The sequence below is a fragment of the Cydia amplana genome, chromosome 9 (assembly GCF_948474715.1).
Source record: "Cydia amplana chromosome 9, ilCydAmpl1.1, whole genome shotgun sequence".
NCBI classification, from domain to species: Eukaryota; Metazoa; Arthropoda; class Insecta; order Lepidoptera; family Tortricidae; genus Cydia; species Cydia amplana.
The window spans coordinates 4,466,995-4,481,556 of NC_086077.1; the positions used below are offsets into that span (position 1 = coordinate 4,466,995).

Below are 14,562 nucleotides of genomic sequence, written 5' to 3' on the forward strand. Positions count from 1 at the left end.
ATGCGTGTAGCTTGTTGTTCCGATTTTATTGACCTGTGCGGTGAAAATCCTGATGAGGTGCTGCAAAGAATAGTTACTGGAGATGAATCCTGGGTTCATCATTATGACCCAGAGAGTAAACAAGAGTCCATGCAGTGGCACATTAAGGGTTCAGCTCATCCCAAGAAGTTCAAGGTCATCCCTTCAGCTGGCAAGGTCATGGCCACGATATTTTGGGATTGTGAAGGAGTATTACTGATCGATTATAAAGAAAAAGGTGTAAATATCACAGGACAGTACTACGCTAACATTCTACGTCAATTAAAGGATGCAATCAAAGAAAAGAGGCGAGGAAAGTTAACCAAAGGTGTTATGCTTCTGCATGACAACGCCCCCGTCCATACTGCTCATATTGCCAAGGCAGCTATTGTTGAATGTGGGTTTGAAACTGTTACTCACCCACCGTATAGTCCGGACTTAGCCCCCAGCGACTTCTTTTTGTTCCCCAATCTTAAAAAGGATCTGCGTGGAAATAAATTTTCCGATGATGAAGCATTGAAGGCGGCAGTGGAGGAGCATTTTTACACCAAAGATAAAAAATATTTTTATGCAGGATTAAAAAAAATAATTGATCGATCTTTTAAGTGTATGAACATAGGGGGGGAGTATATTGAAAAATAAAAATATCAAACTTTTCGTACTTGTTTGTTTTCATTCTCATACCGAGAATATTTTGAACACCCCTCGTACGTTCATCCCTACGCTTCCTAGTGCCATCCATGAAAGCTCAATCCAAACCTTGTCTTTTGATTTTACTTTAAGCGATGTGTAGTGAGCTCGTTTTCGAAAACTAATATGGCTGTCATATTTGTCCCGACATCGCCAGAGAGAGCCAGGCACAAAAAATTTGCAAGCCTGATCCACATATGCCTGTTTTCCTCTCATATCTAACGACAACATTAATTCTAGCATAGAACTTACAGTACCGAATTTCTTGGCGATAAGCGTCAGCGGATACGTGTCAGCTTTTTCAAATATTTTACCCCCCATTTTTCTACTCCAGGGCAAATTCATAAGAATAAACTTCGACGCGTCCGGCTACATAGCCGGCGCGAACATTGAGACGTACCTTCTGGAAAAGTCGCGCGCCATTCGGCAGGCGAAAGACGAGCGGACCTTCCACATCTTCTACCAGCTCCTGACCGGGGCCACGCCGGAGCAGCGCGCGGAGTACATACTCGAAGACCCGAAGAGTTACCACTTCCTGTCCAATGCTGCGTTACCAGGTACAGTTGGATTTGAAAGTTTTATTTGGTTGGAACTGTTTTTGTGGCATTGAAATTTGCAAAAATGGTATTGGAAAATTTTAACTTTAAACAAATTCAACAACTGGGCATGTGCTGTCTCTTATAATAGCATCATTAAGAGGTTGATTTGCGTTTACTTTTAGTAACCTCTCTCAACCTTTGACAGATCAAAGGTCTATTTGACTTATGCTATTTCCACTAAACACCTATAAAATTAAGCGTTATAAGATTTGCAAGACACATTTGCCATTTCAATGCGACGTTAAAGTTAATATTTTCACTTATATATTTTGAAACAAACGCATGAAATAATCCTTGTATTATTTTGCATGTTGATGAGAAAACAACACCCGTTTGGCATACAATTTTTGAAACATATCAATGAACATTCTTCCAAATTTGAACGACATCCACTTTACACTTAGCGTAGAATCCTTTACAGTGCCCGGGATCGACGACGGCCTGGAGTTCCAAGCCACCATCAAGTCCATGAACATCATGGGCATGAACAACGAGGACTTCAACTCCATATTCAGAATAGTGTCCGCGACGCTGCTGTTTGGGTCCATGCAGTTCAAGCAGGAGAGGAACTCCGACCAGGCTACGCTGCCTGATAACACTGTTGCTCAAAAAATTGCTCATTTACTCGGTAAGTCGGTATTTATCTTAAGTACTTTGTAGACATCTTCTAAAAGTATGTGTCATTTACGGCAATCAGCTTAAGTGCTGTAGTTATATTAGCATCCTTAAATAAAACGGAGAAATTGACGAAACATTTAAACATTCTTCTCATGGTTATTTTAACTTAATTTATAAATCTTTAGTATTATACTTATACTTACCTAATTTACTCTATGACAGCTGAAAAACATTTTGTTTGTTTTTTCCAGGTCTCTCTGTAACGGAGATGACAAAGGCCTTCCTCAAGCCGAGGATCAAGGTCGGTCGCGACTTCGTAACGAAAGCGCAGACGAAAGAACAAGTGGAATTCTCAGTGGAAGCCATCGGCAAGGCGTGCTACGAGCGGCTCTTCAGGTGGCTCGTCAACAGGATCAACAGGTCTCTAGACAGGACCAAGAGGCAAGGAGCCTCCTTCATCGGCATCCTCGATATGGCCGGTTTTGAAATCTTCGACCTCAACTCCTTTGAACAGCTCTGCATCAACTACACAAATGAAAAGCTCCAACAGCTCTTCAACCACACCATGTTCATCCTAGAGCAGGAGGAGTACCAGCGGGAAGGCATCGAATGGAAGTTTATCGACTTCGGCCTCGATCTACAACCGACCATCGACCTTATCGACAAACCCATGGGCATCATGGCCTTGTTAGACGAGGAATGTTGGTTCCCCAAAGCCACGGACAAAACTTTCGTTGAGAAGTTAGTCTCCGCTCACTCCGTCCACCCCAAATTCATGAAGACCGACTTCCGTGGCATCGCTGACTTCGCGATCATCCATTACGCTGGCAAAGTAGACTACTCTGCTGAGAAATGGTTGATGAAGAACATGGACCCGCTGAACGAAAACGTGGTGTCCCTACTTCAGTCATCCCAGGACCCTTTCGTATGTCATATATGGAAGGACGCTGAGATCGTCGGCATGGCGCAGCAAGCCATGACTGACACGCAATTCGGTGCCAGAACGAGAAAGGGCATGTTCAGAACCGTCTCCCAGCTGTACAAGGAGCAGCTGACAAAACTTATGGCCACACTCAGAAACACAAACCCGAACTTCGTCAGGTGTATCATTCCTAACCACGAGAAGAGGGCGGGCAAAATCGAAGCCCCTCTGGTCTTAGACCAGCTCAGGTGCAACGGTGTGTTGGAGGGCATCAGGATATGCAGGCAAGGTTTCCCTAACCGAATTCCATTCCAGGAGTTCAGACAGCGATATGAACTGCTCACCCCCAACATCATCCCTAAAGGTTTCATGGACGGAAAGAAGGCATGCGAGCAAATGATCGAGGCCTTAGAGCTCGACCATAACCTGTACCGCGTGGGTCAGTCAAAGATCTTCTTCAGAGCTGGAGTACTGGCCCACTTGGAAGAGGAAAGGGATTATAAGATCACAGACTTGATTGTGAACTTCCAGGCGTTCTGCCGAGGGTTCCTAGCCAGACGGAACTACCAAAAGAGATTGCAGCAGCTGAACGCAATCAGAATCATCCAGAGGAACTGCGCAGCTTACCTCAAGCTTAGGAATTGGCAATGGTGGAGATTATATATAAAGGTAAGATTTAATTTAATAGCTTCGTATGTGATAAAAATTATCTACCCTCTAATTCTACTATTAGGCCTTTACTTTACCAACTTGTCAATTTTCAAAGTGTGACGTCCAAAAGGTTAAGTACTTAATGATCTATCTTGTGCGAATTGTTAATATTTGATCCCAACTTATACGTGCAATTGTCATATGAGGATGGTCCGCATTAATCATAATACTCGGCAGTCGTGCTTATAAATAAAAAAACAATCATTGTCAACGTTACAATAACGTGGGACTCACTAACCCAGTTCTAAGTACAACAGGTGTTATTATTATGCCAAGTCCAACGGCGTTCAACTAAAACAATTAGTTATTATAACCGACCTAGAGTTTTGGCAACAGCCTCGGTGTAATGCGAAAGTTATGTAAATAGACCCACTTGTTCATCAGCCTGTAGTGTGTAAAATGGTGCGAAGCTATCAAGTTTATCTTTCCACTGCTCGTAAGTTTATTTATACTGTTTAGTTTTGATTACTGAATCTGTAGATTGATTATTTCTTGGGAGGGTTCGAAGTTCAATCTATCTACTTGTTATTATCTAATTCTAAACAATATTATCGTTTTGATTTTCGTTCCATTTTGTATTCCATTCTTTATGATATGATTCTAATAGAATCGTCTGTATTTAATGATGAACACGTGTAATTATTTTTTCCTTTATTGTATGTATGTCTATCAATAATCAATATAGAATTGTCTATGATGTCTATGGTTCATTTTCTTTTCATAAAATTGATATTTTACACAGAAGCTGTTGCAAATATTTTTCTATCGGATGTAGAAATAAAGGTTTCTTGGACCATAATATATTTAACATGATATTTACAACAATGCATAAAAAAACTCTTCTATAAAAAAAGGAAGAGATCTATCTAAGCACCAGATTAAACAATCAACAATTCACTAAGCTTTATCCCAACATTCCAGGTGAAACCTCTTCTAGAAGTGACGAAGCAGGAGGAGAAGCTTACGCAGAAGGAAGACGAGCTGCGCCAGATCCGCGACAAGCTGGACACGCAGATGAAGCGCTGCCAGGAGTACGAGCAGAAGTTCCAGCAGGCCAGCGCCGAGAAGACGCAGCTGGCTGAGCAGCTGCAGGTAAGATCTAAGTGTACTCTGGAGGTGATGAAACAGAAGCTGACGAGCAGACAAATCCAGGACAAGCTGGAATCCCATGTATAGCGTTAGAAGGAGTAAAATTGACAGACAAAAAGCAGATACTCAAATAGCTCGAAAGTATCTACTCTTTACCAGTGGCGGCGCATATATTTAACATACTCATTGGGCAAGCCGGAGAATGACCTGCTTTGTATTTACGACTTGGATGAGGTTTTCAATCATCTCAAATTAGTCAAGCCGGAAGGATACGAGTTCTATCGACGCCACTGCTCTGTACAGGTGTAGATCTTACCGGGAAGGTTTTTGACACCTTTTAACATACACTTGCAATGTAAATGTAGAAACTTATCATTAGTCATATCTATAATTCGTTTTTTTAGCATTAGAAAAAGACTACGCGATCTTGACGTCACTTTTAAATGAAAAACGCTTTTTAAAAATCAGTAACTTATTACTTATGAAAACAAAAGAATGTAAATAATCGTATATGATTCATAATTGTTGCATATTAGCCGTGACTTATTTTTCAAAAGTGTTTTTCATTAAAAAGACACGTCAAGAATGTTTACCTTTTTTCTAATAAATAAAAAAAACGAATTACAAAGCTCGGAAATCCTGTAATCAACATTGATAACATGCTTATAATATTTAGTAAATATTTACTTCTTCTTATTTAAGAGCTGTGCTCTTGTCTGTGGAGCAATCTCCAACCCATCCGGTCCTCTGCCAACTCCTTAACCTTCTGGTATGACATGACCTGAATCTTTTCTTTTATTTGGTTGAAATATTTTTTCCTCAGTCTTCCTCTCCTTCTTTCCCTCTATTTTTCCTTCTATGATGTTCTTAAGGAACAGGTTTACATGTCTCCATAATTCCTAATTGTCACTACGCAGGCGGAGTTGGAGCTGTGCGCCGAGGCGGAGGAGTCCCGCGCACGCGCAGCGGCCAGGAAGCAGGAGCTGGAGGAACTGCTGCATGACCTGGAGGGCAGGATCGAGGAGGAGGAGGAGAGGTGCAGCGCGCTGCAGCAGGAGAAGAAACGGCTGCAGCTCAACATCCAGGTCTGTGTTAATTGTCACTACGCAGGCGGAGTTGGAGCTGTGCGCCGAAGCGGAGGAGTCCCGCGCACGCGCCGCGGCCAGGAAACAGGAGCTGGAGGAACTGCTGCATGACCTGGAGGGCAGGATCGAGGAGGAGGAGGAGAGGTGCAGCGCGCTGCAGCAGGAGAAGAAACGGCTGCAGCTCAACATCCAGGTCTGTGTTAATTGTCACTACGCAGGCGGAGTTGGAGCTGTGCGCCGAAGCGGAGGAGTCCCGCGCACGCGCCGCGGCCAGGAAGCAGGAGCTGGAGGAACTGCTGCATGACCTGGAGGGCAGGATCGAGGAGGAGGAGGAGAGGTGCAGCGCGCTGCAGCAGGAGAAGAAACGGCTGCAGCTCAACATCCAGGTCTGTATAGTGTAGTCTAGTATAGTCTGTCAAGTTGGATATAAAAAAAATATTTATTTCAGAACATTAAATATGATAAAATATGTCATGATATGCCATGAGATGATATGTCATGTATGATGATATGTCAGTAGCAATGTAAAGCAAACTAAATTATAGTATCCCTCGGAAACGAACAAAAGGCAGCAATGCACATCGAATAACTCTGAAATGTAAACAGTTTCACAGATAAGATGTAAATGACACGCGATTTTCGATTCAAACGTAGTGTTGCTAACCCGTGATTGTTTCAAATTTGCCGCCTTTTTCTACTGACAAGATTTGCTTGACCAACTATATGTTTTCTACTGTCTGGGTCTTTCATTTTGACATCCGGGTCTGAACATCTTACTCCGACACGGTCATTCTGAGATACATCTCGACCTCTTGTCTATTCATGTACTGTAAATGATACTGTTTCACTCGTTTGGGCAATCGTTTTAAAATATGAATGAGAACTCATTGAACTAGAATACTTTAATACTTTAACCTATCCATAAGAGACAATTATCACCACATATACTATATTGGAACTATAGGTCTTTAAACATATTTGTATGTGGCTGTTTGTTTCCTAAATAAAAATATAAAGAAATATACCTAATCACCACAAAACACTAATGGAGTTATTCAAAAACGTTTGTCAAACCTAACAAACCAGCAACCGTTAATCGTTTGTCCCTATCCGACATTAATGTTTGTTAGAATTGTCAACATTTTACAGAGGTTTGTAAGATGTTGCTAAGTTTTATGATTAAAGGGGTAAGCCTATAAAAGAAATACTTTCAAACTAACCAATATATATTTATGCAGGACCTGGAAGAGCAATTGGAAGAGGAAGAGGCGGCGCGGCAGAAGTTGCAGCTGGAGCGAGTGCAGTGCGACGCCAAGCTCAAGAAGTTGGAGGAAGACCTGGCTCTCAGCGACGACACCAACCAGAAACTTGTCAAAGAGAAGAAGGTACGTCTGACTTTAACCCTTTATAACTTGGAGGATACAACTAAACGGAGTAGCCATTAACAGGCTTTCCCCTCTGTCGAAAATAGGCGGCCAACGGTCATACACAATGTATGGACTGACGTTTATCTGACATGGCTATTTTTACGTTACGCATACATTTGACGTTCCCCTCCCCCGCAAAAATCGGCAGACTGTTTTGTACAGAAAATTACAGACATGGCGTCTCCGTCTGATTATATCCTCCAAGCTTTATAAGGCATAAGGGTGTCAGAAATTATGCAAAATTGAACCCTAACACTTTGAAATAAAGTTCAAAATCATGTGGGAAATATATTCCCTCTGCCTTATAAAGGCTTAATACTGTCAATGGGGTTGGCAACTGTCAAAGGTTTGCATAGATGGCGCCATCATAGCTTGCCCCTTTTTCTATGAGATTTGGCTTAAAGAGCTGGCATCCAGGGCATTAAAAACACAAAAATTTTACGCAATTCTAGGGAATGACATGGCAAGCTATGATGGCGCCATCTGCTAAATACTTCGACTGGCCAAGCCCATTTGTAATGTAGAATACAGCTACCAGACATTGTGGTGGTGTGGTGGTTTATTTTGTGAGACCAAAATCTGAGACTGATTGAAATTAAATTTGTCAATATCTTGTCAATGAAAAATCATTTCTAGAGTCTGTGCGGAAAGAGAAGAGTCGTGAAATGTATGGGATCCAAATGATGCAATACATTCTACGACTCTTTTCTTTCCGTAAAGACTATAAATGTAGTGTTTGTCATCATAGACAAAGTATGTTTTTTTCTTTAATATTAAACATATCGATTTGAATATCCATGTAAATCCATTGCCTTCTTGTCCCGTATACTTACGAATGTAATTTTTAACACTCTTTTATGAAAAGAAAAGTAATCCAACAATTCCACCACAGATTCTAGAAGAACGTGCGAACGACCTTTCACAAGCGTTAGCCGAAGAAGAAGAAAAGGCTAAACATCTCAGCAAGCTAAAGGCAAAGCAGGAGTCTGCCATCGCTGAACTGGAAGAGAAACTCCTCAAAGACCATCAACTCAGGCAGGAGGCGGATCGCGCTAAACGCAAGCTGGAAACTGAGCTGCAGGATGTGAAGGAACAGCTGGTTGAGAGGAAAGCGCAGCTGGATGAGCTGCAGATTGTGCTGGGTAAGTTGTTAGCAAAGGTCGGCAGGGGTGATCTATTTGCCTTATAATATGAGGTAATAAATAATATAGTAGTTTATGTGACTGCTACATAATGCCTAATTATGTACAGTTACATACACTACTTTATCTAAATATATACTTAAAACTAACTAAAAGATAAACTATACGTCAAATGGCGGTGAATGAAAACCTTTTTCACGCATGTCACACATCCGTAGTTGAAGAGAATGAAGTCCTTATTCTCATGTCACTCGAGATCAAATATCGTGCGGTTTATATTTAAAAAACATAGTAAATTGACGTTTCGTATCGATAACTCTTTTAATATCTATGGATACTAGAATAGAGACCCACTTGAGTGTTGACTGCTGTTCCAAATTTAAACTCATAACCTTACAAAAATCTATAACGTTATGTACATTAAAGTACAAATTTTCCTACTACCACAGATGAGAAAGTTTTCATAGTAAAATTGGTTGTAATAAAGCTTGTCATTTCCTAGGGTTTCTGAACGCATTATAGAGCACTAATGACATGTGTGTAGATAAAATAAATAATAGCTCATCCTTGCCGACCTTTGGTTGTTAGTTCAATCCAGGCGGGTTAAGGTTTTAGTCTTCGGTAGACGCTTGAGCAAAAATGTCGTCACGTTCTATTGAAATGTGGTTATTTTCAAACACTGTGATAATGCACACAGTGAACTTAAACGTGAAAGACCAGTACCTCGGCTCGGTCACGACGTTACGCGACTGACGACGGCGGCAGCGACAATCATATGTGGGAACGAAAGGTCCGATCGCGCCGTCTCGGTCCAATCTATGGTTAACGCTGCCGCCGTCGCAAGTCGCTCAATGTCGCGGCCGAACCGTTACAGTAGCCTATACTAAGTCAATTCTAAGTTAAATACTGAGCCAAAGTGTGATTTTTTGTCAGTCTGGTTTGATGAAATTTGTTTAAATATGGTTTTTATAACGGACAAAAGTTTGATCCCTTTTTTCGTACAGCCAAACGTGAGGAGGAGCTGGCCGTGGCCATCGCCCGCGCCGACGAGGAGGGCGCGCTGCGGGCCGGCGCGCAGAAGGCGGCGCGCGAGGCCGAGTCGGCGCTCGCCGACGCGCACGAGGACCTCGAGGCCGAGCGCGCCGCGCGCACCAAGGCCGAGAAGCTGCGCCGCGACCTCAACGAGGAGCTCGAGGCGCTCAAGAGCGAGCTGCTCGACTCGCTCGACACCACCGCCGGTGAGTACTGTACGAGTCGGCGCTCGCCGACGCGCACGAGGACCTCGAGGCCGAGCGCGCCGCGCGCACCAAGGCCGAGAAGCTGCGCCGCGACCTCAACGAGGAGCTCGAGGCGCTCAAGAGCGAGCTGCTCGACTCGCTCGACACCACCGCCGGTGAGTACTGTACGAGTCGGCGCTCGCCGACGCGCACGAGGACCTCGAGGCCGAGCGCGCCGCGCGCACCAAGGCCGAGAAGCTGCGCCGCGACCTCAACGAGGAGCTCGAGGCGCTCAAGAGCGAGCTGCTCGACTCGCTCGACACCACTGCTGGTGAGTACTGTACAAGGAACTCGTCTTAACATTTGCATTCGAATATGTTAACGAAAGCAGTGTTTAGTCGGCTTTAAGTGCTCATATAGTCGATGCGAGAACTCGTATGCGAGTTTAGTTACGTTGACATCTATTAAAATACCACAAATTCAGCCGATCGGTGAAATAGGTACAGTAATGTAAGCAAACTCGCGAGCGAGTTCTTGAACAGTGTAAAGAAGCCTTAAAACACAGCCGCAAAATTTGATCAAAAGACGAACGAAAATCAATTTAAAAACAAATTAGACGAGCACACCCATACGTCTACTTGTCAATGATAACTATCAATGATTACTGGATACAGGCAATATCAGTTGTCACAACTGCCTGCCTTAACACATTCATTGCCACCCAGCCAAACAAGACATCCGCACCAAGCCACAACAATTTCGTCATATAAAGCTGTAGTACCACGCTCCCGACTATCGGGTCGTCCGGCCTCGGAACTAAATAATAAAATAGTCGAATATTCGGTACTGAATGTGTTAAAGGATAATAAATAAGAAATCTCGAAGTTGTCCCAAAACATTAATATATTATTGATCTCCATAATTTAATCTAAATTAATATTTGTCCACCACCAGCTCAACAGGAACTCCGCTCGAAGCGCGAGCAAGAAGTGGCGGTTCTAAAGCGAAGCCTGGAAGAGGAGGCGGCTACCCACGAGAGCTCATTGGCTGAACAGCGGCACAAGCACTCCCAGGAGCTGCAGCAACTCATGGAACAGCACGAGCAGATCAAGAAGGCTAAAGCTGGTGAGTGACAAACGGTTACACTCTGACCATCGGTAGTCTTTGCAATAATACGCACGATTTGTCAGATAACTTTACAGACGATGATATACTTTTTATGACTCTTTTAAATTAGGTTAAACATGGGTAATGTACAAATTTACTTGGGATACGAACCCGTTACTGTTTTGAATTTAATACGCATCATCAAAGCAATCTAGAATATTGAACAGTAAGGAGAGCTTACGCTCCCAACAATACGAAGTGTATAGACATGTATAGTGCGTCAAGCAAATCTTGTCAGTAGCAATGTACTGCAAATTAAAGTAGGGTAACACCATGTAACACTCAAAGAGCAGAATTGCGTTAAGAAAAGCAGCAATGTACATCGAACCAAAACGTGTTTATTTTTCCGCCCTTCATACGTCAGTTCGAGTAAATTATCATAACCTCAAATTTTAGTAATGTTTACCGTCAACGAGCATGATTGTATATTGTAGGCACCTTAGCTTTGCTTGAGGTCATGCATAAACTTGGTATTTAATGGTGACAGTAGAAATTTATCTTGAAATAGAAACGATTCAGAATGTAAACAATAAGATGATGGCTGTCATTCACGATCCACATTCCACAGATAACACACAGATGACACGCGATTTTGGAATTATTCAAACACAGTGTTGCTAACCCGCCATTTTTTAAATTTGCCGCCTTTTACTACTGACAATATTTGGTTGATCCAGTATAATTTACAGTATCAACTCTTACCTGTTTTTGTCTCCGTTCATATTCATTGCATTTCAGTCTTCTCAAAATACCTATAAAATCCGGTCCAAAAATATTAAGAAGGAACCTAAAAATCTTTTAACCTTATGACGTCAATGACGGATATATCAGCACCGCACATGCACCGCAGGTCCAACGCCAAAGACGGATTAATTGCTCACATACCACAGAGAAACATAGACCTACGTGCACATGCATAAAGTTAAATTTCAGTTTTGACACTTCGGCGACGTGGCGTCCGAGTGACAGCTTTTGTGTTTGACACGGCGTCGAAAATGTTAAAGATATTTTAATTCTAGAATAAAACCTTCCTTTCAGTTATTTAAACTTTATAGCCTCTCCAATCACAACCTTTTTTAAGTTTACTCTATGACAACAACATCTCACACTGACACTCAAATCAAACGCGTTCCATTTATAACATCATCAATGTCAAACTTTTCGAAGCTCTACATTAATTTCTGATAAATTATTTATTAATTTAAACAATGTCCGGCGATAAACGAATAAAAAACGGGAAGTTGGAAGTGCACAAGGAAGATACGATGCCCAGTGTGACTGAGTTCCCGTTGGAGGAGGGGCGGTCGTTCCATTTCGCTAGGGATTATTGGCAGAGTATCTGTACGCCTCCTGGGAGGCCTACGCAAGCTGATGCGAACCGTGTTCAGTGTGAATAACTTTCTTTGCTATGTGTTCTAGTCTATTTGAAAATAAGGAATGTCTTGGGTTTAAACATGCTTAAACTCGTCAGTGGTTTAAGGAAATAAACGTAGAAACGAATTGATCTGAAGAAAAATCCAATATTTGAATACCTAATTGTAGTTAACTAACTACGGGCTACGCTGGGACGGTAGGACAGTGCAAAATTATGTACCTACTTTTGATGTACATACTTATAAAATAAAAATAAAAAGAGCGAGCTCATCGCCAACAAACTGCCCCGCAGTTTGGCGAATCTTTGTATTGTGGTACACATGTTTTATATTTCCATGTTATTTTCAATAAAAAAAAAATATATTGGATACCACACGCACTTGTAAAGTTTCAAAGTGTGAATCAGGGTAAAAGCTTAACTATGCCATCAATGGTCTACCATACTGCATATAAACCATAATTTATAATACTTACCATTCTACTTCGTTAATTTAGCATTAAAAAGAACGTCACAAACGCGAGCTTGAGAGTTTTTACCGCTTAAAATCTTTAATTTAGCTTAAGAATAGAATATTTTATTTGTGTAAAAAAGGGTATAAATTGATGTTACATAATATTGTTTCCAATCATTAATTTACTATAATATATGGCGTACAACTATCCCTTCATAGTTTTTTTTAAATTATAAATGGGCTTACTCATGGCCACAGACTAGCCGAGGCGAAGACGTGGCCTACGATGGAGCGAGCCTGCCCAGAAGGTGCCTGTTCACCCTTGATTTGAAGGTTGCCAGGTTATATTATTTCTAATCATAAAAGCATCTACAGCTACATGATTTATTTGTAAGTTTCGTTTTGTCCAAACCATGATATGTAACCTCCGTGGTTTATTTCAGGCCTCGAGAAAGCCAAGCAAGTTTTAGAAGCGGAGAATGCCGACCTGGCCACGGAGCTGAAGTCGGCCAGCGCGGCACGGGCAGAGGGCGAGCGCCGCCGCAAGCAGGCCGAAGCTCAGCTGGCAGAACTAGCCGCCAAGTTGCAGGAGAACGAGAGGTCACGGTAAGAGATTCAACACAAAATGATTCCTCTTAAATGTAATTCGGCGGGGATTAAAATTCTGATTTAAGCTTTCACGATTTTTACACATTAGTAATGTGACATTACTAAATTGTACATGTACAACGGGACTTAATCGCGTATTTTAAGTTAGTTTTAATTTAGATTTACCTCCGTTTCGAGGACGGCGTTGTCCCCGAGGTTTCGGAGAAGACTGGCTAAAGCCAACACGCGAATAATACGCGATAAAGTCCCGTTGTACAATTTTGGGATTAAAATACACTAAACAAACCCATTTGACAGGAATATTTTGAAACAGGACTAGTTTTATCCGTCCACTTGCGTGGTCGATGAGATGCTTTAGTGTAAGGCCTGAGTGGACGCTCGAAGCGGAGCGTTCGGCGGGGCGTGCAGCGTGGCATCGGGGTCAGGAGTAATTTGAGCAGCGTGCACTAAGGCCGCTCCTATACGCTTGCATTTGTTTAACATGCACGCCGCACGCCCCGCCCCGCTACACGCCCAACTCGAGTGTCAACTTAACGTGCTCGACAAAAATACAGCACAAAATTACAGGACGTCGAAAATGGCCTGAATCGCTTCGAGAAAAGGATGGTACGGCCGTGCCTCTTTGTTTTGCTCGACTTGGCGGGGGCACTGTCGTGCCCCCAGATAGATCTCGGGAGTGCTGTGGCTTTATATGAGAATGTGTGTTTTTGTTTTGATTTTCTTGTGTTTGTGTATAACACAGTCGTTTTATATTGCAGAGCGGAGGTCCAGGAGAAATGCGTCCGTCTGCAGAGCGAGGCGGAACAAGCCTTAGCGCAGCTGGAGCAGGCCGAGCTCAAGGCCTCGGCCGCCGTCAAACAGGCCGCCACCATCGGCGCGCAACACGCCGAGGCTCAGGTACACACATTTTGTAATTGAGATGATGACACATGTTGAATTTTATAACAAAATCTAGTAAAATAGATGGCAAATGAGCAATTTATCACAATATTGTGGATATTAAAAAATATATGGAAATAATACAAAAATATTGCACCTAAAATTTTCAAAATTTAAGGTTTTTTTTTTACTTTCAAAAACGAAATCCTTACATTTTATCCATAAAAAGATTGTATATCAACTATATACATAAACGCAATATTTCACCGACAAAAATGCAATTTTCTTGTTTTGTTCATACTTCAAGATGGACTCTGTGACCTTGACGTCACGGTCACATATCGTTTTGTTCGGGGCGTTTCGCGAGTGAATTACGACTGTCGGACTTTGACTATCATTTCTGACTTTTGTATTGCTTTAATCTTTAATGCAATCGATCCCATATAGACATTTGATCCTAAAACAAACCTCATTGATTGATACATAAATGAAAATTAGTCATCTAGCCTATTGCAGGCCACATTATTTTTGGTTTTCTATGAAATTATTACTCCAGTCAAAAG

At 42.1% G+C, this 14,562-nt stretch overlaps 1 protein-coding gene across 1 annotated transcript in view; it reads left to right on the top strand.

The window, feature by feature from the left end:
- The window catches only part of LOC134650983 (myosin heavy chain, non-muscle), a 95,020-nt gene that overhangs the window by 59,718 nt on the left and 20,740 nt on the right, over nucleotides 1–14,562 (top strand). Inside the window, exons 6-16 of the mRNA XM_063505950.1 lie at nucleotides 1,043–1,265; nucleotides 1,729–1,935; nucleotides 2,177–3,516; nucleotides 4,480–4,650; nucleotides 5,565–5,732; nucleotides 6,971–7,117; nucleotides 8,052–8,301; nucleotides 9,306–9,539; nucleotides 10,473–10,643; nucleotides 12,955–13,117; nucleotides 13,879–14,017. Coding sequence (XP_063362020.1) covers nucleotides 1,043–1,265; nucleotides 1,729–1,935; nucleotides 2,177–3,516; nucleotides 4,480–4,650; nucleotides 5,565–5,732; nucleotides 6,971–7,117; nucleotides 8,052–8,301; nucleotides 9,306–9,539; nucleotides 10,473–10,643; nucleotides 12,955–13,117; nucleotides 13,879–14,017 — 3,213 coding nt within the window. The remainder of the gene's footprint in view (nucleotides 1–1,042; nucleotides 1,266–1,728; nucleotides 1,936–2,176; nucleotides 3,517–4,479; nucleotides 4,651–5,564; nucleotides 5,733–6,970; nucleotides 7,118–8,051; nucleotides 8,302–9,305; nucleotides 9,540–10,472; nucleotides 10,644–12,954; nucleotides 13,118–13,878; nucleotides 14,018–14,562) is intronic.